Genomic DNA, 23371 nt, shown 5'->3' with positions numbered 1-23371 from the left:
GCATTGGCCTTGAGGCACAGGAGGACTTGGTAGGTGAGGAAGAGGGGTAAGCATGAACAGTGGTCCTGGGAGCAAGCAGTGTGGCAGGGCTTCAGGAGTGAAAGTTGAAGCAATTGGAGATAAATCTTAAGATACAGGTAGAGCCTGGACCAAGAAGAAAGCTTGGACTTCTGTCCTATGGGCAGCACAGCACCCAGAAAGAGCCTTCAGTCAGTGATCATGGCACATGAAGCTATAAGGAGAGACTAAGGGATAGTCAAGCCAGGGCTTTCATGGTTTGGGCAGAGCAGAGCTGAAAGCTGTCTGAGCAGATGAAGGCTGCCATTTGGGAGAGAGCTAGGACTTCCGTGTGGCTTCAAAGGATAGGAGCATCAGTGGTCCACAGTGATAGATATGACTCCATAACTTCTTAATGGTGGAGTATGGTGCTGTGGTCAGCCCAGACATGTCAAGCAGGCTGTGGGGGCAACAGACAGAAATCCTGTCTGTTGGAACCAGATGGCTCCTAAGATTTCTTCCAAACTGAGAGTCTAAGAGTTTTCAACTCTATAATTTTTAGGACTGTCTGAAACCTTCTGAACTCTTCCTGCCTGGCTTGACGCCCAGCCCCATGGCCTCCAGACATGCCCTGAGTTCACACCGCCTAAAGAAAGTGTGTGTGTGTGTGTGTGTGTGTGTGTGTGTGTGAGAGAGAGAGAGAGAGAGAGAGAGAGCGAGAGAGATTGGGGGAGAGAGAGAGACAGGGATGGTGGGAGACAGAAAGAGAAACTCATTGTGAAGATAAAGCAAAGGAAGTTGACTCTCTCCTTCCTTTTTAGATTTGGCAACAGACCTTTTCTCCCCTGTGGACCTTAACCAGATCACTGTCAATGGAAGCCAATCCCTGCCCATGCAGCAGCACTGGCTTTTCAAACATGTGTTTTCACCTCAGCAGGCAAACCTATGGTGTCTGTCTCGTAAGTATCCTCTGACCTCATCCTTCCCCTTCTAGATCCTTTGATCAGGCAACACAGACCTGATTAACAACTCTTGATAAATAGATATGATGAAACTCAATGGCATAACTCAGGGATCACTTCAGTATTGTACCATCAGTAATACTGAAGAAAGACAGGATATAACCTATATCTTCAAGAAGCTTATAGGATAGATAAACTCTACTTTACTCCAAGAACCTATCATCCATCCATCAATCTATCCATCCCTTCACTCACTATCCATCTATCCATCCCTCTTCCGTCCATCCATCCATCCATCCATCCATCCTTTACTCAGCAGGCATGTGCCTATGTTCTAAGTCTTGTGTTTGACCTTGGAGATGAGAAAAAAAAAAAAAAAAGAAAATGAATTAACTATGACCCCTCCCTGTGAGGGAGCTACCATATACCAGTGGGAAAGTCTGACATGGTAGTGGGAGCAGGCAAGATCATTCACAGAATTCACGAAGTTTTTATAGTCCTGTGGTCTTTGGTCTGAATATTTCAACTGCCTCTGAGATGGTCTTGGGTAGATCCAGTGGAGTTTTGTCCTGGTTCTCCTGCATTTCTGTGTGTACAGCTCATTCCTCATCCTGCTAGACTCTGCTTTTATTAAGAGCCATATGGGCTCTCAGTTTGATGGAGAGTACTCTCTCCAGCTAGTAGAACCCCAGTATTTTTTCTTGGACCTTCCAGACTTGGTAGTCTCAACTCTCCTGGGCCTCTGCCCTCCCAGGAAGAATCCCTACCAGACATTTCTTCCTTGTAGATCCTGTAGAGGTTCCTTTCCTGCAGGCATCCCAAGGACTAAAACCCATCACTCTCTTTTGCAGGCTGTGTCCAGGAGTCCTTTTTCTGCCAGCTGGCAGAGATAACAGACAATGCATCCTTATATTTCACCTGCGTCCTCTACCCAGAGGCCCAGGTGTGTGATGATGTCGTGGAGTCCAATCCCAAGGGCTGCAGACTGATCCTGCCTCACAGGCCAAAGACTTTGTTCCAGAAGAAAGGTGAGTACTTGGTGAGATCTGCACAAACTTCTTTTCTAGTGGGCTCTGGGCTCTGTGGTTTTAGAAATATCCAGATTAACTTATTCTTTTTAAAATTAGAGTTACTCATGCTCCTTGTAGCAATGTGAAGCCATTTAGAAATGCATGAAGCTGATGGAGAACAATCCTGTTCTGCACTCCCACTCCTTAGAAAAAGCCACTGTTAATGCACATATAAGTTAAAATTCCATTTCACTGTGTACTACAGAAAATGCCAGCAGTGGCTTTAACAAGATAGCAGTTGATTTGTTTCCTCCAAAGACATTAATAACACTATTTTGGGAGGGGGGAGTTTTTTTCCCCCTGTACTGCTTCTATTTCTTCCAAGATATTATTGTGCTTCACTTACTATTCTATCTGTGCTGGAGGTCTCTCTTAGATATCTGGCAACCCTTGATTTTACACTCAAATATAAGAGAGGGGCCCAGAAACTAATTGGCAGGCTTGGAGTATGTAGTGAGAGCTTGCTGACTTGAAGTTTCCCTGTAGGGTAGTCTATTTGGGCCACCCTTTGGAGAATCCCTCAGGTCATTATTTTTAAGTCTTTCCTGTGTAGGAATCTTATAATATCAAGGTGGGCCCATGAACCTTGGCTGCTATTTGTTTGGACGCCAAATTAGATTGGAAGATGAGAATCTCAACCTTCACCAAGTGGATAAACTTGAATGAATCCCCTAGTTTCAGTGTGGGACTCCCCCCACGATGGGAAGTCCACCTGTTGCACCCAAGAGATCAACTCTTTTTTGTTCTCTCTGGAGAATAAACCTTCCACCTTCTCCTATGGTGGGGAGAGGACACTTGTCTCCTGTGCAAAAGAGACAAAGACATCTGGAAACCTCATTGCTTCTTAAGGAAATTTCCAGCCTATCCTAGTTTAGTCCACCATCATCCCAGTGAAGCCAGTGCTTAAACTTTGGGGGATTCCAGAAGGTGGATAAGGCTGTTTCTTGTTCTTGCCACAGAAAAATTGAGGATTCCGCTTCCTTAGTCTACAAATTCAACTTCATATTCTTCTGTGCGCTTTCTAGATTCTAGAACTTTGTTGATCTATCCCCTCTTCTATTTTCTTTATCCTTGTGGGTGTGATCCTTTACAGAATTCCCCTGACTGTTATTTTAGCGAGATTTGGGAGGAGAGCAAAGGGTAGGCATGTGAGTTCAATACGCCAACTTTAATTGGAAGCTCTCAATCTGATGCACACGTACTCATCCTCATATTTTCATGGATACAAGTTTCTTCCTAAATAATAGAGTTTCTTTCTTCCCCCGTATAGTTGTACTGAAAGATAAAGTGAAGAACTTCTACACTCGCCTGCCATTTCAAACACTGACGGGAATTTCCATTAGAAACAAAGTGCCCATGTCTGAAAAATCCATTTCAAATGGGTAAGCAACTTCAGTCCCTTTAAGTATTTATTATTAAGACTTTTTCTATATCCACAAAGATAACAACTTAATATCAGTTAAAGGCACACACATAAAAAACCGTAAACCCAAAGCAAAGAGAAGGTCATGAGGAGGTGGCCATACCTAAAAACCATGACTAAGTTAATGAAACACAAAATTTAGCCCTGAACGCCAAGTCAGCTGACACAAAAGGGAAACACTGACACATGTCTTATCAATAACAATTATCAAACACTGTAATAAACCGAATCAGCCAAGTCTCACTGTGTTGTATGCAGAGTCTGGAGAGCCAGTAGATCATAATAGGATCATAAGATTATAAGGACTTTTAATTTGACTTATTATTTTTAAAAGTACGTTATGATATATTTAGTTAGTTAGTTGTGATTTACTTGTTTTAATTGAAGGTGACATTTCTGTCAGCCCAGGCTATGAATCTTACCCATCAGAATCACCAAGAGGACTTTTTACAAACCTAGGTCCTTCCCTGGACCTACTGAATCATCATTTCCTGGGATGGGGCTCAAGAATCTGAATTTTAAGTAAGATTCTCCTCCTGGTGATTCTTTTCTATTTTGGAATTTGAGAGTCATTGGTCTATGATCTTTTGGTCTGCGAAGTGTTATTGATTGATGAAACTGTGTCATGTTGCTGGTGTTGAAGATTTGCTGCTGAAGGTGGACTTAAAAAAGTGTTACAGGGTAGATGACCTTAAGATCTGGCAGGATGCTGCCCATGATGATGGGACAAGGTTAGAGAAGGAGGGGTGGTACAAGGGATCGGTCTGGTCCTGGTGTTGGGGACTCAGAGAATGGTGGTGCCATGGGAAAGCATCTCATCCAGGCTGGAACTTAGAATTGGGCTTCCAAAGAAGGAGAACAAAGAGATGGGTGGGCCGGTGGGTAGATGGGCAGGACTCTGGGAGATGAAATCATGTGGTAAGAGCCCATAGGAGTCAGGGAAGAGATGCACTCAGCACTGGAAAAACTGCCCAAGACAGGGAGGTTTTATCCACTGGGATGTGTCTTGGGTTCAGGGCTCCTAAGACCAGGCAGGAGAATGGCAAGAACGAGGCAAGGTCCCCACCCCAAAAAGGAGTTGAGGGGTTGAGTGAGTCCTCAGGGATCAGAAATAAGTGATCAGAACTGGGACATGTGGTCAGGGTGAGAGAAGTTAGAACTGAGCCCAGGAACATTGGCTTGGGCCCACTAAGTTTCTCTAGGACTAGTCGTAGAAGCTGAAGGTGGGGTCTAGCAGCCACCTGAGTTATTAAAGAAATTACGTCCTGGGATGGGGCCTGGATGTGTTGACCCAACAAACAGGGGCATGTTCCCAAAGTGTAATTAGCCTACACTGCAGAGTGGATATGGCAGGAAGCTGAGTCAGGGGACAAGTGCTGGTCTTTGGCAACAGACACCTGATTGGGTCACTCCGACGGTAAGCTCACAGAATCCCCCATTTCTGCAGATGCCTTCACTACCATCTCATTCTTTTCCCAGAGCCCCAGACTGGACTTTCTCCCAATATGAAAGGATTGTAGGGGCACATTCTGATGCTGGGTGAACTTGGCTTAGAGAGACTGGCACATAGCAGGCAGAGAATAAATGATTGGTGAATGAATAAGCCAATGAATGAAGGAGAAAAGAGTTGAATTCTGTTTTCAGAAGGAACTCAAAGCTAGCAATCCACTCATGTATACTGACCAAAGCACCCCCGACTTTAGGGAGTCATGAAGAAAGGAACACCCAGAAATAAGAATGACTGTAACTCCGTAGGTCCTGGGCCACCCACACAAACCCTCTTGCCCTCTCTTTCTGTTCTCATGCCAGCTTCTTCGAATGTGAACGGCTGTGTGATGTGGACCCGTGCTGCACTGGCTTTGGCTTTCTCAATGTTTCCCAGTCAAAAGGTAATAGTGATAATAATTCCGCCTGCCTGTGTGCAGCTCTTTGCAGCCAGAAAGCATGCTCACAACTCTGGTCTTCTTATGCTGGATGGGGAGGTGTGACCCTTGTTCCCAGATGGAAAGTGGGGCCAGGGAGACCGGAGGTGGTTAATCACTGGGATAGCTAGCAATAGGTCCTGGCCCACTGGCGCTCCTGCCCTGCTGAAATGGCTTCCTTCCATACTCCTGTCTCATTTAAGACTCAGCTCAGGCAGCTGGGGGAGATGAACTCTGGATCCACCCATATGACCTGAGTTGAAACTTGATTCAATAACTTCCTAGGGGTGGAATCCTGGGAAAGCCACTTAATCCCAGAGTCTCAGAATCCCTTATCTGCAAATAAGGATTCAAATGCTATCCCCTCATGGTGTTACATGGTCCAGTGATATGGTGCAAACAGGACCCTAGCACAGTCCTATGAGGACCATCTGCCTCCATCCCTGTGCTCTTAGATCAGAAGCTTATTGCGGTACAGGTTTTTCATCAGTAGCTAAGATCCCACCTGGAATATGGTAGAACATCCCAAATATCTACTGGAGAATGATGAGTTTGCAGAATTTCTCTCATTTAGATACAGTCTTTCATCATGATCATTTTCCTGGTCCTGGTTCCTCTTTGCTCCAGGAGGAGAAATGACATGCCTAACTCTAAACAGCCTGGGATTTCAGATGTGCACAGAGGAAAACGGAGGAGCCTGGCGCATTTTGGACTGTGGCTCTTCTGACACAGAGGTCCGTACCTATCCCTTTGGATGGTACGAGAAACCTGGTGAGTGACCCATCCCAAACAGCTGTGTGGGAGTCTTTAGTTGACATTTCCTAACCATGTATGAGGATGATGTTCTTGGGCTGGGAAGTAGATTAGCTGGGATTCATTGGGTACACATGACAGAAACTGATTCTGTTCAGTGTAGGCAGAAAAGGAATTTATTAGAAGTCTGCTGATGGACTCAAAGAAAAGATGACTCGCTAGGTCTCAGCGACATGCATGCATTCAGCAGGAAGGGATGGACACATCTCCATCATCAGGTTTTGGTGGCTATAGTCAAACTTTAAATTCAAGGGAGAGAGACTGGCCTAGCTTGGGATATGCATTCTCGCATTGCTAGAGGCAAGGTGGGAAGGCTTGAGTGACAGTCCCAGCAAGACTGGATGCACTGAGGGAGAGGAGGTTCCCCAAGGTACAGTTAAGGTATTGTTACTGGCCAGGGGAAACCAACAAATGTGCCCTCTGCCAAGGTCCCTTGTTTTTTGAAACTTGTTAATCAGGATAGTAGAAACACATGGTAGTCTTGGGACAGGAAAGAGGGGCACCGATGTATATTTGACAACATACATGGAGTTGAGATTTCAGGGTGAAGGCAGAGTTGTATCAGTGTGGATACTTCACCCATCTGTGCTGAGTATATCCCAGCAGATTTTAGGAGCTCAATTTGAAAGTGGTGAATGAATGAATGGTCTGCATGTTGTGATGGAGAAGCTCCTATACTCAAATGAAGAGGTACTAGTGTATTCCCAACTCTGTCATCTACTGTGGATTTGTCTTTGGAAAACTCTTCCCTTTCCTCAGTTTCTCTGTTGGTAAAACAATGAGTGATACTCACTCCGGTCTTACCAGCTCCTACCTTCCGAGTGTGTATCAGTGTGGGTACTCTTGGTAACAATAGGGAGTTGCATGGAGACTAGACATCCTCCCCCTGTGTCCCAGAAGCAAATTCATAAAGATGTCTCAGATACAAAAAGATTGAAAACCCTGTCTGAGTAGGTGTCTAAGGGAGAGGATGAGCTAAGTTTCATTATCTCTGGTCTCTCCTACTAGTGGCTTCCTCATTAGTTTCAGAGTTGATGATAAGACAGATGCTGGCCCTGCTGGGGCACCTGCGCTGGAAATGAGAGTCCTGGGATTTCTGGCTTGGAGGAATCTTAGAGATCCTTAACTTTGATCTCTATATTTTTCATATCACCCAATACAACACATTGCCCAAAGGAGGGAAGTAGAGGAGAACCGATACTATTCATGGGTCTGCCATGCGTTCACATGTGTGATGTGTCCCTGCTTGTGCTGGGTCTTCTACATGGGTGTATAATTCACTAAGCCTGGTGCCCTGTGGAGTAGACATTATTTCCTCAATTTCAAGATGAAGGGAGAATGGCATAGAAAGCTGAAGCTACCCAACCAAACCACACAGCGAGAGTTAGGTTGAAAGCCCAGAGCTCATGACCCCAAACTTCACTCTCCTCCATTTCCGTGTTGGCTGGCGGGTCTTCGATATCCAATGAGAGATCAAATGGGGAAATGTCCAGACCCTTTCTCTGACTGGTTTTCTGCTAACTCAATTAATTAATAAGCAATTGACTAGTACAATGAAAAACACAAAAGAAAACTGACTAATAAGCTAACCGACCAAAACAGTCAATGATTTGACCTCTGGTTCCAGAGCCATCTTCTACTTGAGGGGCTGGATGGGGTTTCTTGGTGGAATCTGGCCCTTGGCCCTTGCTCATGAGCCTGCTAATCCCCAAGGCATTCCTTGGCTTCAGGGCAGATTTATTTGGAGTTAATTATTAGCAGGTTGAACGGAATCTTCCCTGTTGATGTCTACCTTGAGCATCCTGAGACTGATTCTTGGTCTGAATTCACTCAGTGTTAGGGTCATGCTTTTAGTTTTATTTTAACATCTTGATTTATTTTAAGAAAAACCTCAGAGTTGTATGACAAAAGAGTCTCACCGGGTCTCTATTTAGAGAAAAATGTTCTATGTAGGCTTTCACTAACTCACAGGGACGGGAGAAGTGAGTGCCTGCTGAGAATAGCGGCCCCTTGGGAGACCCGATGCTAGCTGTAAGTACTGAGGGCGTTTTGAAGCAGAGCGCTTACCCTGCAGAGCCTCCCTGCCCGGCTCTCCTCCCAGCCGCCATCCCAACTCCTCACCCCACCCAAGACTGAAAAACGTCATTTTCCGTCTTCATATTGCTCAGGGAAGAGTTGGGTAAAAAGAAGCTTCAGAAGTAAGCCATTTGTTCAGAAAGATCATGGGAATCAGACTGGAACATTGCAACATCATAGCAGGAGTTGGCAAAGCAAAGAACCCAAAATGCTCATTGTCCCGACTCATTCCATCTATTCTGTTTCTTCTCATCTGATGGCTCAGACCACTAGCTTTTGCCAATATATATTTTGTAGGGTCAGGCTGGGGACTCAGAGTCTGTCCAGAAACTCCAGGCCAGGGCATTAAGTATTTCGAGTGGTGCTCTCTTTTCGCGAGCTCTGAGTGAGCGCGGACCATGCCCAGGGCCTTGGTGTCACCAATCCTGCCTATATTCCTTGCACTCTTCCAGTGTGGCTGGCTGGATAAAGCAGTAGCTTGTCTAATCCTCATAACCCCTGTGAGATGAGGAAAGGAAGGTCCAGGGAGGTTAAGTCACTTGCCCAAAGTCACACAGAAATTGTGTCTTGTGCACCCAATGATTGAGCCCATCAGAAAGAACTAGGTCTGAACTCTGGCTCTGTCATTTGCCTGCCTGTACCTTGAAGGGGGCATAAGACCCTGATCTTCCCCTCTCCATCCATCCTGCACATGAAGCATTAGTTTTTTCAGAAAAATCCTTTGCAAGAATTTCTGTAATAGACTTCGCCCTTGCTTCTGAACCATGGCTTGGCCACTTAGTCTACTGACATCTGTACTGAGTGTTTACCACAGGACCCTGGTGAGCCCCCAGGCGGAGAGCCAGACACAAGAAGCCTAACACGGGTCTCCTTTCCGAAGAACTAGCCCTGAGGAAGGAGAAAGGAAGTGATACTCACTGAGTTCCTACTGCACGTCAAAGACTGTGGGAGCCTGAGAGGCCGAAGTTCGGGCCTGCAGAGCAGTTAGCTGGGCTGAGGATGCAGCTGTGAGAGAAACAGAACATCTCTGAAGCTCGGACTTTATGTCACAAGAGCGCGTCCCTCCTCTACTGATTTGCTACCTCCCTATTGGCTCTATTCCTCTCTCCTTGTGAGGAGACAATTATTCTCTGTAATCAGAGAGCTACTCAGGGACATGAGGACAGAGCTCATCCCCAGGCCAGTGTTCCTGTGACAGGATCCACGGGAGCTTCTGGAACACAGAAAGGATTATGCAAAAGTGGCTCCAGGGCAAGTCTGGACGTAGATGAAGGAGAGCATGCTGAAGGGAGCAGTGGCCACCATGTGGGGACAGGCAGCAGGCCATGGAGGTGGGGTGCACCATGGTCCTGCCCTCACAGCCCTCAGGCCTTGAGAGACCCAATTGGGCAAACACACCATAACCTCCATACTGGGTTGCTTGCAGAACAAAGGCCAGAGCTTAGCCTCCTGGGATCAGGGAGCAGAGCCCACGACAGTGCCCTATCTGATTTTACTGTCCACAGTGCACAGAAAGTAGCATGTGTCAGCTCAGAGCTGAGACTCATGCTGAACGACTGTGTATGCAAATGAGGCTGTTGGCAGCCCCTTCCTGGCAGTAGGACCCCGAAGGCAAGCATTCTTTGCATCCAGGAGGGGAGTAGCCGGGCAGGTGTTGCTTGTGGTCTGGCAGTGCCCCAGAGCCCAGGGTTTTCTGGAAGGGGAGGGCCTCTGGGGCACTGGTACCTTCCGTTTGCCCTTTGAAGATGACTAGGGCGACCTGTTCTCTCCCCAGCTGTGCATGGCCTGCAACAGGCGCAGGGTCTCTGATTTCTTTATAAAGTCAAATGTGGCTTCTGAAAAAAAAAAAACAAAAAAAAACAAAAAAAAAACAGTCGAAGCCACATGGTTCCCGCCCTGTGCTAAGCAAATGCGCTTGGACCTTGTAGCGATTCTAGATATGGGAACATAACCTGGGAAGGAAATGAAAAATGCTTCTCATTATGCCTCCTTACAGTCCTCGTGGAAATGGTCACCTATAGGCATGACATGGAACAGTCCACTCTTCATACTCACTCACTTCCAGCCTGGTCCTCAGCACCAAGCTGGCTCTGGGCACCAGGCCGGCATTTTGCAGCAACATCTTCCTTAGTCCCCAAGCAACCCAGTGCAGTAGGGCCTGCTGTCACCCCTGTTCTGTGCTGGGCTGACCAGGGTTTCACAGGTGGCAAGGGAGAAGGGAAGCCCTGATTTGCCATGGTGTAAATGTCCCCACCATGGCCACTTAGGCTACCAGCTTGCTCTCTGTCTTATCCCAAAGGCACAACCCTTTTAAGAAATACTATCAGGAGGTGACTGGAAGGTAAGAAAAACAACAGAAGAGTCATGTGATCTGTTCTGTGCTGAGATGAGCTGCACGGTGGGGCTCCCGGGAATGGGCTCTGGCTCGCCTAATGCCTCTGTGACGCTAGACATTTCTATATTTCCCAGTGGTGTGTAGTACAATAAAATACACTGTGTGCTCTGTGTATACCATATGCCTTCCTTACAGTACAACATGACACAATACACCATATAATACAGTACAATAGCAGGACTCCTTGGCAGGCTGCCCTTACCTTGATTCCAAGATAGATTTCCAGAAGCAGAGTTACTGAGTCCGAGGGTGAGAACATTTGAATGCCCTTGACAAGATGGTCTCATTGTTCTCTGAAGGCTTCACTAAGTCTTAGAACCTTTGCTCTGAGAACCACTCTCTTCCAGGAAAGACAAATATTTCAACACACAAACCAAGCTGGCCCGCTGGGTGTAGTAGGGCATGACGGTGGTTAGCAGTTCTGAATGTCGCCTGAAGAGCTCACAGAATATTGGATGACTGAAACTAGAGCTCCGTGGTCCCCAAAGTGTGCCCCTGAGAACTTGTTAGAAATGCCAGATTATGGGCCCCACCCAGGACCCCAGGATCTGCTGAATCAGACACTGTGGGGGCAGAACCAGGGTCTAAGAATGATGCCTGGGAGGCAGTGGGTGTTTCCAGGCAGGTGAAACCAAGAAAAAAAAAAAAAAATCCAGCACAGCTGGAGGTTCTAGAGCCGAGAAAGGCTGGGTCATGGCTCACTGGGCCAAAGTGAAGAAGGGAAGGGAGAGGTGGCACTTTAGGCCAGATTAGGGCATGACTCGAATCTAAGGCTTTTCAGGAAGCAGAGGAGGATAGCAGTGGCAAATTGTGTCACTGCAGAAGGGCAATGTTAAGAATGAATAACGGCCAGCATTTATTGAGTGCCTACTGTATGCCTAAATCTTTACATGTGCCAACTCATCTAAACCTTACAGGCCTGAGATATGTATTGTTGTAACCCCTATTTTATAGACAAGGATGCTGAAAACAGGGAGTTGAGGTCACACATAGGGAAGCATCCAAGCCAACGTTGCCCTGGGCCGCTGACCCCAGAGCCTCACCCTTGACCACTGCACCTGCCGCCTGCAGCTGGGCAGGCATGGAGATTAGTCTGGGCCCCTGGGAGAAAATACTGATGGAGCTTTAGACCCGTTCAGTGCGGGGAGAGTGAGGGGAAGAAGATAGTTAGTGGGCAACCTCCGGATCACCTACTTAGTACGCCTGATGTCTCATGTAATTTTCCTCAGATCCTCCTTTTATCAGTCCTGATACTAGGTCTGGAAAAGTCAGATGACTTGTCTCTCCACATTGTTCCTAAGCGGCACACGGAGATGCAGGTCCAGCTCTTACCCATGCCTGGCGCTCCATGATCTCTGACCAGCTTCACGGTCATTCTCAAGGTGGACTTGTATTAGCCTCGTGCACATGTGGAAATAGGCTCAGAGGGATTTATTTCTCGACCAGGTGAAGAGTCAAGAAATTATGGCCGTGAGCACATGTGCTGTTCCCCACCTGTCCCTGGAAGAGGGCAGGACTGCACCTGTTCACCCCCAGACTCACTACTGGCTTTGGTCAGGGACATGTATGCAAATGAGGTGTGTGTCCTTTGTTGGCAGAAGCCATAGTCAAGAGTGAAGTTTGCTGTGTTTCTTTTTCCCCGTTGTGGTGGAAACCAGGGGCATGGCGGAGCGCTCTTCCCCCCGGGATCTGGGAGGGATGACACAGAACCAAGCTCCAGCCCACCTGCTGTGCGTATGAGGTACAAGGGACAGACCCTCCTGAATGGTGGTTTTAAGCCACTGAGATGTGATTGTCCCCTCGGCCCAACCTAGTCCATCCTGACCGATTCAGGATGTCCCCGGGAGCTGAACAGAGCCTTCCTGCCTTGCAGATGTGATTTCGCCATCACCCCTGAACCTCTGTTAATGCCTTTGAGTGTGTAGGAGAGCTAAAAGTCTGCCTCTTCTTCTTTTCAGTTGCTCAGAATGATGCTCCCAGTTTTTGCCCCCCCGTGGTTCTGCCTGCCCTCCCGGAGAAAGGTAAGCGTGTGCTCTTTTCCAGCTCTCTGAGGAGAGATCCACTTCCCTGTGCCTTCTCCTCTTCCCCTTGGTTTTGCCCACTGTGGATAGCTCGCCCTGCGCTCTCGTCTTGGTTAATTCAAGCTCCTGTCACCTGCACACATGGGTAGACAGGGCAATGCTGGCACCATGCCCATTTCACAGACGAGGAAACCTGCTCTCAGGGAAAAAGGCCTTGACTGATTAATGTAATCCACTGGAAGCTGAGGAGGGTTTAGTCTGGTTTCTGCACATTTCTTTCCAAGGATTATTTTCACCCAGTCCCAAAATGCCCACACATTCCCTGTCCTGGGTCAGTGTGAAGAATGGTGACTCTTTCGTGCCCAGAAGGAAGAACTAGCCATCTCTTCGTGCAGAGAAATGGGGACACACAGTTCTCAGGCTGCTGGGTGGCACAGGAACATCTGAGGCAGTGCCCTACCCCCGGGACCGCAGCCAGGCTGAAGCTGCCACCTGGTCCTACGCATGGCGCACGGCCCCACCAGCACAGTCTTGTCTGGTCACAAGGCAGCAGGAAGTGTGGGACTGGGGAGAGCTCAGGGCAGGTGAGCGTGGGCCTTGGTGCACATCCTGGTTCTGCCTTCCTTAAGTCAGGAAATGACTGCAAGGGCCCAAGCGACGACGTTAATTCTCGTCCTGTGACATGATGTCTGAGGAGCTCCAGACACCTGTCATTAAGATCCTGGCTGAAGAGACAGAATGCAGCTTGTGTAGGAGGGTATCACTTAGCCAAGGCTGTGGCTAAAAGTGTAAACGTCCTCAACAACCCAGGTTGTGAGAGCTGCTTCCACCAAGTTCAAAGAGCTCACTTTGGAGATCGTATGCACATGTGGATATTTTTTCCGGCACATTCTCTACCGAATTGTACCTGTGTCTAAACAGTTGAAGAATTTATGTCTAGGACTTTGGGTGTGAGAGTCGTATAGGTATTGCATGGTGGCCGCTTTTTGAAGTGCTGTGATGTAGGAGTCACCATTTACCACGTCGTGGATGGTGGATGGGGAGGGGGTTGCTTGGGGTTGGTTGACACACCCAAGGCCAAGCAGGGAATACATTTCCCAGCCAGACTGTGGTCAAGGTTGATATCAACTTTTATCAAGATAATGTAAAAGCAATTGAAATAATCAAATTGTCCTCAAAGATTTATGGTTTAACAAAACCCAACTGGTTCCTTGTCTCACTTCTACCACCTGCCACTTCTGCTCCCAGAGCCTACCACGTTTAACTCTTAGAGGTGTCTAGTCTCTTTCTGGTCTCTCTGATTCCTAATAACACGGGGATCCTGCTATTCCTTGATTTATCCGTCTTGGAAGCTAGTGTTGGGCTCCTGGCTTGAATGGGGAGGACTTAGGGTTCTCGTTTATCACCCTTTCCAATGTTCCCCCTTCATCTGCAACATGTAGTAATGTCAGGACTTGGGTCAAAACAAGAGTGAGTATTACTTGCTCTGTCCACATACATATGGCTCACGGGGGAGCCCCACAGAGTGGGAACGTTCTTCTGTTTCCATTACCAGTCACTGTGTGTGGGTGGCTCACAGTTCTGCTTCAGACCCATGTTCCACCCCTGCCTTCCATGACACCTCGTCCTTCCTGGGCTTCCTGGGGTGCCCGTGGAACAGACAGGTCACACAGGTGCTCTGCAGACACCTGGGGATTAGCTTCTCCCTGCTGACATGACTGTTAACACACCTCCCTCCTCCTCTCCCCCCTGAAAAATGTGTTCAATTCCCTTACCTGCTCTTTGCTCATTCCCTTTACTTACTTCATTTTGTAGGAGGGAAAGAAGAGAAATTGTGCTGCATTTAATTAAATGCGAGAATATAGTCTCTTTTGAAACTTTTAACACTTAGCGAAGGCTCCATTTTGTCCTCAGCACTGAGCTAAGCATTTGATCTTCACCCAATTCTCGAGAGACCCAAATCTCCTCTTTTAATATCGGTTAGTTGTAGAAAATTCAAACAATGCAGAAACAGAGAAGACAAAAATCGCAGAGTTACATAGAAGTCATGCCGGTTCAAACATTGCTGTATTTGCTTCTAATCTCTTTAGGCTTATTCTGTGGTCTCAGGTAGTTGTAAGCTCTCCACAATGTTACTCTTTTGCTTTTAACGAATAGAGCATCCTGTGTATATTTCCAAATTATTGTAGATCGCTCTAAATCATGTATTCACGTATGCATAATATGCTTGTTCATACATGTATACTCATTCATTGATTGATTCATTCATTCATTCCTCTGTCACGATGCTTCCCATCTGGTGAGGAGGAAGCAGGTAAAGACAGGTCGGTGTCAATTAGCAATGGTTTCTGTACTCTTCGGCCAGGTAGACATGCTGCCCTTCAGTGACTCATTCCTCTATTTTTGGACATTTGATTGTTTATGACGCTTCCCCAGTACAGAAGTGCCACAGTGAATCCCTGAGTACATAAAGCTCTTCCCAACATCTAGGTTACCTCCCAGGGGCACATTCTCCAAAGCACCATTACTGGGTTTGACAGCTTTGTATTTTTTTTTTTTTTAAAGATTTTATTTATTTATTTGACACAGAGAGAGATTGCAAGTAGTCAGAGAGGCAGGCAGAGAGAGAGAGGAGGAAGCAGGCTCCCCGCTGAGCAGAGAGCCCAATGCGGGGCTCGATCCCAGGGCCCTGAGATCATGACCTGAGCCGAAGGCAGAGGCTTTAACCCACTGAGCCACCCAGGCGCCCCTTGACAACTTTGTATTTTAAGACTCCAGGTTCGTGTTGCCACATTGGTCTCCAACAGCTGTTCCTAGTGGCACCCTCGCCAGCAGTGAGTGAGTTCATTTCTGTCTCTGAATGTCAGATGTGTACTGTGCGATACGAACAAATCAGAGCACGTCTGCCCTCAGGTGACGAGAGTGCTTCCATGCTGGTTTCGTGATCATCTGTAGTCCTGGGACTTGAAGGCCCCACCCGAGAAAGAAGAGGACGTAGACTTTCGCTTCCCCCTTCACGCACGCAGGCTGTGGATCGGAGCGGGGCTTTCCAAGGCAGAATGACCTGTCACAGTATTTTTAAACAAGTGTGATTTTGACAAGTGTGATTTGGAAGCAGGAGGGATGTCAGAGCTGGCATTCCATCTGTGCTTAGAGTTCCCAAATTGGAATTAGGAGTCCGGGTGTGTTCCTTTGGTGGGAATCAGGGGGAGCGCACAATTCTGCCTCCATGGTATTGAGATGCCAACGTGATTCTGATAGGGATTGTGTGTGTGTGCGTGTGTGAGTGAGTGTGTGTGTGTGCACACGCATGCGTGCACACACCATGTATGTATGAAATGTTCATCTTTATGTACTTTCTGTTCTGGAAGAAAAGTAAATATTTATTAAACACCAAATATTTTACAAATCATTCAATGCTCATGAGAAATTTAGATGGTGCTAAGTTCTGTCTTTCAAATAAGGTAGTGGAGGGCCGGAGAGGTTAAATGAACACCTGGGATTTGAGCCCCCATGCATCTGGCCCCTCTCTGAGCTAGATAAGAATGTCTGGTTGGTTTGAGTTTCTGGAAAGCATGACAGATACATATTTCCAGTCCTAGACTTGCCTGGACGTCTAATGCTTGGCCTTGTTTCTTGTGATGAGTCTGTGTATTTAATCACCCAATCAAAGCCTCTTTGAAGAGGGGCTTCTGAGACACCGATTGGTCAGTGGGGATGGTGTGAAGGGGAAGGGGGCTTCTGAGCTCCCACATGTCTGGCTGGGGTGCATACCATGTACTAGAGCACTTTCTTTACGTTGTCCCAGGGAGGTTTTGAACACACGAGCTGGTCTGAAGATGGCGGGAGTTTGTCAGTGGGCCAAGCTTCAGAAAGCCTTTCCTTCACAGAGAGTGGTTTGTGTGTGCAAAGGCCCAGGGGCATGAAACAGCCCAGGGCACTCAGACACTGGAGAGGTTTCCATACAGTGGATGTGGGGCCATCAGTGAGGTGAGATGCATGAGAGAAACCTGTGCTTGAGTGTGAGCTGGCAGGAGACTTTGTACGAGGTTCGGCACTCAGACTTCGGAGGATCATTGGGGATGGGTGAAGAGCAAAGTGGCAGCGAGCTCTAGGGTGGGCAGGTTAGAAAAATGTGTGAGGGAATGGCTCATCTTCACTTCAGTGCGGTTCGGTTCAGTGACTGTGTGAATGCCACTTCTAGGGTGATGGATTCAGAATTTTCACTTACGTTCCAGAAAAGGCACTGTGCTGCATGTTGGAGGTCTCGAGTACAGAGGAGCCTGACTTTTGGTTAGGAGAAAGGTGCAGGAAGTCAGAATTGAAGGAGATGAACCACTTACCATAGAGGGGGTTCAAGAGCGCTCCCCCCAGATTTACTGCAGACAGGCAGGGCTAATGTCACAGGTGCACCGTGGCCACACTGGGTCGTAAAGAAGGATTGAGCATTTGTCAGATGCCAAGGTAGGAATAGAAAGCACCCTTTGCAAGGGGGGGGGGGGTGCATGAAGAGAGGCCAGGGTGAGCACTGGCCTCACATATGCAGGGAAACGGAAGTCCTTCAGGATCCCAGGATCAGCAAGGGGCAGGGAGAGGCTGGATGGGGGACAGGGCCCAAGAAATAGAGTGCTTTGGGTCCCACACATCCCCGAAGGTCTTTACACGGTTGCACAGTGAGCTTTAAAACTGTCCGAAGACCCTCCCCTGGGGTTGTGAGTGCGATGCATTGGCAGATGGACAGGCTTGATTTTGGAAAAACGGGGACAGCTGTGTCATCTCTGTATAGAGCACCATTTTACTCTTTGGGGAAAAAATATACATTAAAAAAAAAAAAAACAAGTGGAGCACTAAAGATGTCTTTATAACAGACAAATGTCCGTTGTTTTTAAAAGACCCACAACAACCCATCCCGAGAGGGTGCTTGGGGTTACCAGGAATCACCCGCTCAGACATCAGAGCCTGCTGTAGGAGGGCTTCTCTCTCCCCCTCTCCTGCATGCCCAAACACGGAGTACTGGGCTTGCAATCCAGAGGAAAACATAGACTATGAGGCCTTGGGGATCTGTATCTGCATTCTAAGCTCGTGCCACCTGAGACACTTGAAAATGCTCCTTAGGAAATGCCAGCCCTTGAGCGCGAGGCCCCCCGTGAGCAGCAGGTGCGGAGGGCTGTGAGTGGCCCTGCCGGGAGGGTGCGAGGTGGTGCTGAGAAACAGGCCTCCTTCCACTCCTTCCCGTGGGCCCTGCCCAGCTTTCTGGTGCTTCTCCTCCCCACGGGCTAGAGCTCAGAGACAGCCGAGAGCCTGAAGTTCAGGTGATGGGAGCGGAGGCACGAACCGCCTTTTGGGCTGCGCTTGGTCTGCCCCTGTCTTTTCCCATCGCGGTGCCAGCGGGCTGGTGGAATTCAGTTGATCGTTTCTACAGATGTTTTCCACTAAGCCAGAGAGTCGTGTGATCCCAGAAAATGTCAGTGCTGGCCGGGAGCGTGCACATCGTCTAATTGAGGGAAACAACGGGACACGGCACGGCCTCGGGCTTTGAAGTCCGTCCACCCAGCTTCCAGTCCTGTTCCCGTTCTCACCCACTGATGTCTGGGACCGTATTTCTCAGCCTTGTGCTGCCTCCGCTTGCCTCTTTGAAATGGGGATGATGGTAGAAAATAAGACAGACGAATCTAGGAGGCTCGTGTTGCCGAATAAGTAAAGGACAATGTTCCACACAGAACCTGATAAAGTGAGTATTTAAGAAATGTCAGTAATAATTCACAAGCCCAAGCCCATCTTTTCATGGAAGAGGAAACAGGCAGAGAGAGAACATGGCCCTACTAAGTCACAGCCATTAATGCACATCGGGAAAAGCTATAAAATTACACACACACACACACACATAAATATGTAGAGAGAGATTACATATATGTTATATATAATATAGATTATATATATTATGGGGGGGAGGGAGGAGGCAGGGAGTGCATGCAGGGGGAGGGGCAGATGGAGAGAGAATCTCAAGCAGACTCCCTGCTGAGCAGGGAGCCTGATGCAGGGCTCGAGCCCATGACCCTGAGATCATGACCTGAGCTGAAATCGAGAGTCGGATGCTCCACCGACTGAGCCACCCAGGTGCCCCTCTTTTAAAAATTCCTGAGTATTAGGATATCATGTCAATCACTGTGCCAAGTGCTTTCCCTACTTTAACCCTCGCAACTGCCCTATGGGTTGTGTATGATTATACCCATTTCACAGATTTGGAAGCCAAGGGTCAGAGAAGTCCAAGGTCACACAGTTAGTAAATGATAGAGCTCGGGTTCAAACACAGTCTCCCGCCTGCATGTGCTCACTGTTGCCGGCTGAGTTTCCCCGGAATCAGACTCTGAAGGGGTTAGGTGTGCAGGTCCTTGTTTAGGGAATGGTACCCGCAGGGGTGGGAGGGGGAAAGGGAAGGCGCAGAACTGGCCAGAGGAGAAGATAAGCTACAATGTGGTCTCAGCTTCCCTTTCAGGGATGCTGGGTTGATCTTTAGAATGTCTGTGCCCTCACATTGGTCACATGTTGACGTGAGCACGACCCTCTGGAGGGGTCAGCAGCACCCGCAACGGCAGGGCAGACCGGCTCGTTCCTGACGGCACAGCGTGCACTACAGGGGGCAGACTGTAGTAGTCTCATCGGGGGCAACCTGAGGACGCAGTGGGGGCCACTAAAGACTGCAGGTGCATTGTCGCCTTCCCACTGAGCCTTGAGACTGGTGACATAATAACCCAGGCAGGGGCGAATTCTTAATCCTTTTGGTCCTCAGGCTGAAAGGCCCAGGTGAGCAGGTGCCCACTCCAAAAACTTGTGTAAAATGTGCGTCTCCTTTCCAAATATGCAGAGTTCGTGCATGTGCACACCCTGTCAAGGGAGCTCACGGCTCAGTGTGTAGCAACTCCATGAGAACAGCTGTCTGGGGGTGGGTCCCATCTCCCAGGGACCAATTCCCCTGTCCGAGCAGGGCATGCAGCTGGGACGCTTCTCTGGCACAGGACTGTGCTGCCTCACCAAGTGCTATCAGCAGGGATGAGCGTGCTGTGGGCACAGCCCCTCCTGGACCCCTAGCAGCCCCTCCTGGACCTCTCCTCTGAAACTCAGGGGCCGAGAAACACAAGGGCACGGCTGGGGAAATGGGAACACAGCCATGGCAGGTAGAAGGAAAACAGGAAATGTGTGTCCTAGGGCACCTCTATGGGGTCTGATCACCTTCCGCTCTGAGCTGACATCACATCTTATTCTCCACCCCTCACCCGGCTTTGTTGTCTGCTGTCAAATCTTCTCACCTGTTTACTTCTCGAATATCCGTCTGCCCTTCCTCCAGAAGGGAAAATGCACAGGGCTGAGGCTTCATCTGTCTTATTTGCCGCTGTAGTCTCAGACCCCAGAAATTTGCCTGGTACCTAGTTAGCCCTCAGGAGGTATTTAATGAATAAATAAGTGTACTGCTTCTTGCTTGCTAGGTTTTGTGCTCCCGGAAACTGAATTTGGAACTTACAGCTTGATCCTTCACACAAAACGTAGTGTCTGGTCTACAGTAGATGCTTGATATTATTTCATTTATAATTGTTAGATTGAATATGTGTATATTCCGTCTACTCTAGGTTACTTAAAGCTAATAGTGATTCAATTAATGTTTGTTGGAAGAAGGAATAAAGGGTGTAGAGTGTTGGAAGCCACCAAGAGATGGGAGCCCTTCCTTGGCCGCTCCTTAGATGTATGATCTTGACCAATTTAAAGAACTTTTTGAGTCTCAGCAGCCTCACCTGTAAAATGGAGATGAGGATGCCTACATCAAAGAGGTGTTATGAAGCTTCTAAGAGATATTACATGTAAAATTGCTTTATCCAGTGTCTGCTGAAGGTTGGCTTTTTTGAAACAGCTAACTTAGGTCAAGCATGGCCAGTTTGAAGGGATCCTTTTAAAAGGCAATATTTATGATGCTGCCCCTATGATTATACAGTGTACAACCTGTGCAGCTGTCCATAGTGAGCTTGGGAGGCACTTAATTAATGTTTGCTGAAGGATTGGGTCTTGAACCCTTGTTAGATCTTAGGGGATGTTGAGGTCCTAGGATTTTCCTCAGAAACTTCCTCCTCAGATAGGATCAGTTTTGTATCTCGCCCATCAAGGATTCGTTCAATCAAATTTAAGAGGGATAAAGCCAAGAGGAAAATATGCCAACTAGGAACTGCCTTTTGTGTTTGGTCGTTTTGGCTTTAGCTTTAAAGATTTTTCTCAGATCTCTTACTAACCTATAGGAGGTATTTTTTTAGCCTGGAATCAATCAGATACCATGTGATTAAAAAAATGAACCCAGTGGAAACTGTGAGGTGGAGGGAACTGACTTTTGGTTTCACCCGATTTTCTCTCCCTTCTTACTCCTGGCCTTCAGCCCACTCTGGGAAACTCATAACTTCATGCTTCTCGGCACCATGCCTCCCCTCTGGAATGTCCATCCCACCCGCAAATCAGCCTTGATTAGCTAACCCAGATGGAGTAGAAGCACCTTGCTTATTTACTGTTTCATTTCCTAGGGGCCTGCTAGGGAACTCTTGTCAAACCTAATGGAGTTAACAAAATAATTCAAACTAAGGTGATCATGATTGATATTATGTCAATATGATATTTTTTACAAGAGGTTTCCCATTTTAACAAGTGACTAAACCAGAAAACTTTTATTTCTCAGATCATTTATCAAGTATTTGGCGGGAATATTTTAGACAGGTTGCCTTTCCTAGAGCCCCTCACTCATTCTATGTAGCTGACTATAAATTAAACCATCCCTGAATGCAATCCGTTGACAGTGGCAGATTTCCTTTAGTTTCATGGGTTATAATAATATTAACTGTTGATTAAAAATACCAATACTTGGTTGTAAGTAGCTAATGCCATATAACGTTTTGTTTCATTTTAATGATCCTTTGGTCATTTCCCATTTATTCTTCCCCACTGTTGAGTCTCTGCTGAATTCCCTGACCTCCTTGGAGGAACTGGATTTGATTTATGATGGAAGCAGTCACCTTCCCTCCATATGTGCAAAGTCTAGGAGGTGAGAGGGCCCAGCTCAAGAGCCAGGAGCGACCGAGGGATAGTCTCAGTATGGATGAGGCATCTGGCATCATGGGGGGGGGGCAGTGGGTCATGAGCGGGGGATGGGGTCAGAGGATGGAAGGGAAAGACATTGTTGGTCTTGTTGTGATGGAGACTGAAGGGAAGAGCTCCCCGCCACTGGAGTATTCAAGCATGTTGAAGATGCCCTTGCTGCGTGAGGATGTGGCTTACGTGTCCTCTAAGTTTCCCTTTGAGTTTTCTATTTTTGTGATTCTAATGTTTGGCTTAGTTATGCTTTAAGGTGTGGCTTTTGGTTTTCTGTTTTTGCGATAACTTACACACAGGCAATAGGTTTTTGGCAGATGTTTGTAGAAATAGAAGCAGTGAAGCAGAGAAACCTTGGCTTTGGGTGAATCTGGGTTTCAATTCTAGTTCTGTTCTTAGTCTGTATGACCCAGTGCGAGTCATGCCACTGCTCTGAGCCTGACTGTCCTGAAGGCAGATTTCTTAATGTTCCTGCATCCTCAAGTGACTGTGAGATTTGGATGAAGTCACGGCAGGAAGTGCTCAGCGCAAGGTCTGACACACACAGTAGGTACCTGATAATGGTGACAGCCACAGCTGCCCTTCCTGCCATGGTCCCTGGAGGCGAGGGGGGCAGAGGGTCTGAGTGCGGTCTCGGGAGTCTGACTTGCTGGGTCCACAGCAGCTGTATGACCTGGCCCATGACCCATGGTCCACTGAGAGATCAGGCTAGCCTTTGCCTGATGCTCTTATTAAGCATCCCAAGACAGACCTCTGCATTATTGGAATTATTTTGCTTGGCTCATGTTGGGTCTCCATATGCATTTGTGTCCCTGCATTTCTACAGGTAGACTCAGAACCCAGAATCACACACAATGACCTTGAGAAAGAGGAGTTTACACGCTCTCAGAAAACTGTATACTTGTACTGTCTTCGAGATTGCCTTGGTATCATGGGGAGGATTTGAAAGGGTCTACCTGATATGAGTCAAACTTCTTAGAGAGAAGTCAGATGTAACCTGAGCCTTTGCATTTTCAGTAGGAATTTTGCTCGTGATGAACTTAGTCATTTGTTAGGAGGATATGAAGGGAGTATGGCTCCAAGTCCTGTTTCATGTGTATGTCTTCTTCTTAGTTAGAAATTTTCTCCAGCAGTGTCTTTGAAGTGAGTGGTGTAGAAGATGATTATTCACCAACCCACAGCTCATAACCTCAACAGATGCTGGACCATTTTAGATGTCTCTGGAAATCTCTGCCCATGAAGTTCATACCACTAAAGGGAACCACTTTATGTTTGAAGTTGAGTCAGGAGGAGAAAGGGGTAGCTGTGGGGACTGGGAGGGGTCAGTCTTGGTCAAGTCTTTGGTTTGCCAGCCATGAGCTTTGACCGTGGCCATGTCATTCACCACCTCTGAGCTTCAGTTTAGTCCCTTGAAAAATAGTAATATTAATACAACCAAAGCACATAGTGATTAAATCTTACAGAGGAAAGGAAAGGCTTATGAACTGGGATGCACCATATACAAGTGAGATAATAGTAAACTGATAGACCATTATTTGTTTCCTAGGTGATTAATTGATCTACTCTTCTAAT

General features: G+C 47.4%; 1 protein-coding gene across 1 annotated transcript in view; it reads left to right on the top strand.

Annotated features, from left to right (window-relative positions):
* The window catches only part of TG (thyroglobulin), a 235908-nt gene that overhangs the window by 84853 nt on the left and 127684 nt on the right, over positions 1–23371 (top strand). Inside the window, exons 30-35 of the mRNA XM_059168674.1 lie at positions 819–956; positions 1811–1987; positions 3300–3411; positions 5262–5341; positions 6002–6145; positions 12617–12679. Of these exons, the coding sequence (XP_059024657.1) occupies positions 819–956; positions 1811–1987; positions 3300–3411; positions 5262–5341; positions 6002–6145; positions 12617–12679 (714 nt within the window). The remainder of the gene's footprint in view (positions 1–818; positions 957–1810; positions 1988–3299; positions 3412–5261; positions 5342–6001; positions 6146–12616; positions 12680–23371) is intronic.

This window comes from Mustela lutreola, chromosome 3 (genome assembly GCF_030435805.1).
Source record: "Mustela lutreola isolate mMusLut2 chromosome 3, mMusLut2.pri, whole genome shotgun sequence".
Taxonomy (NCBI): domain Eukaryota; kingdom Metazoa; phylum Chordata; class Mammalia; order Carnivora; family Mustelidae; genus Mustela; species Mustela lutreola.
Note: the sequence above shows the minus strand (reverse complement) of the source record. Positions and strands in the feature narration are given on the sequence as shown.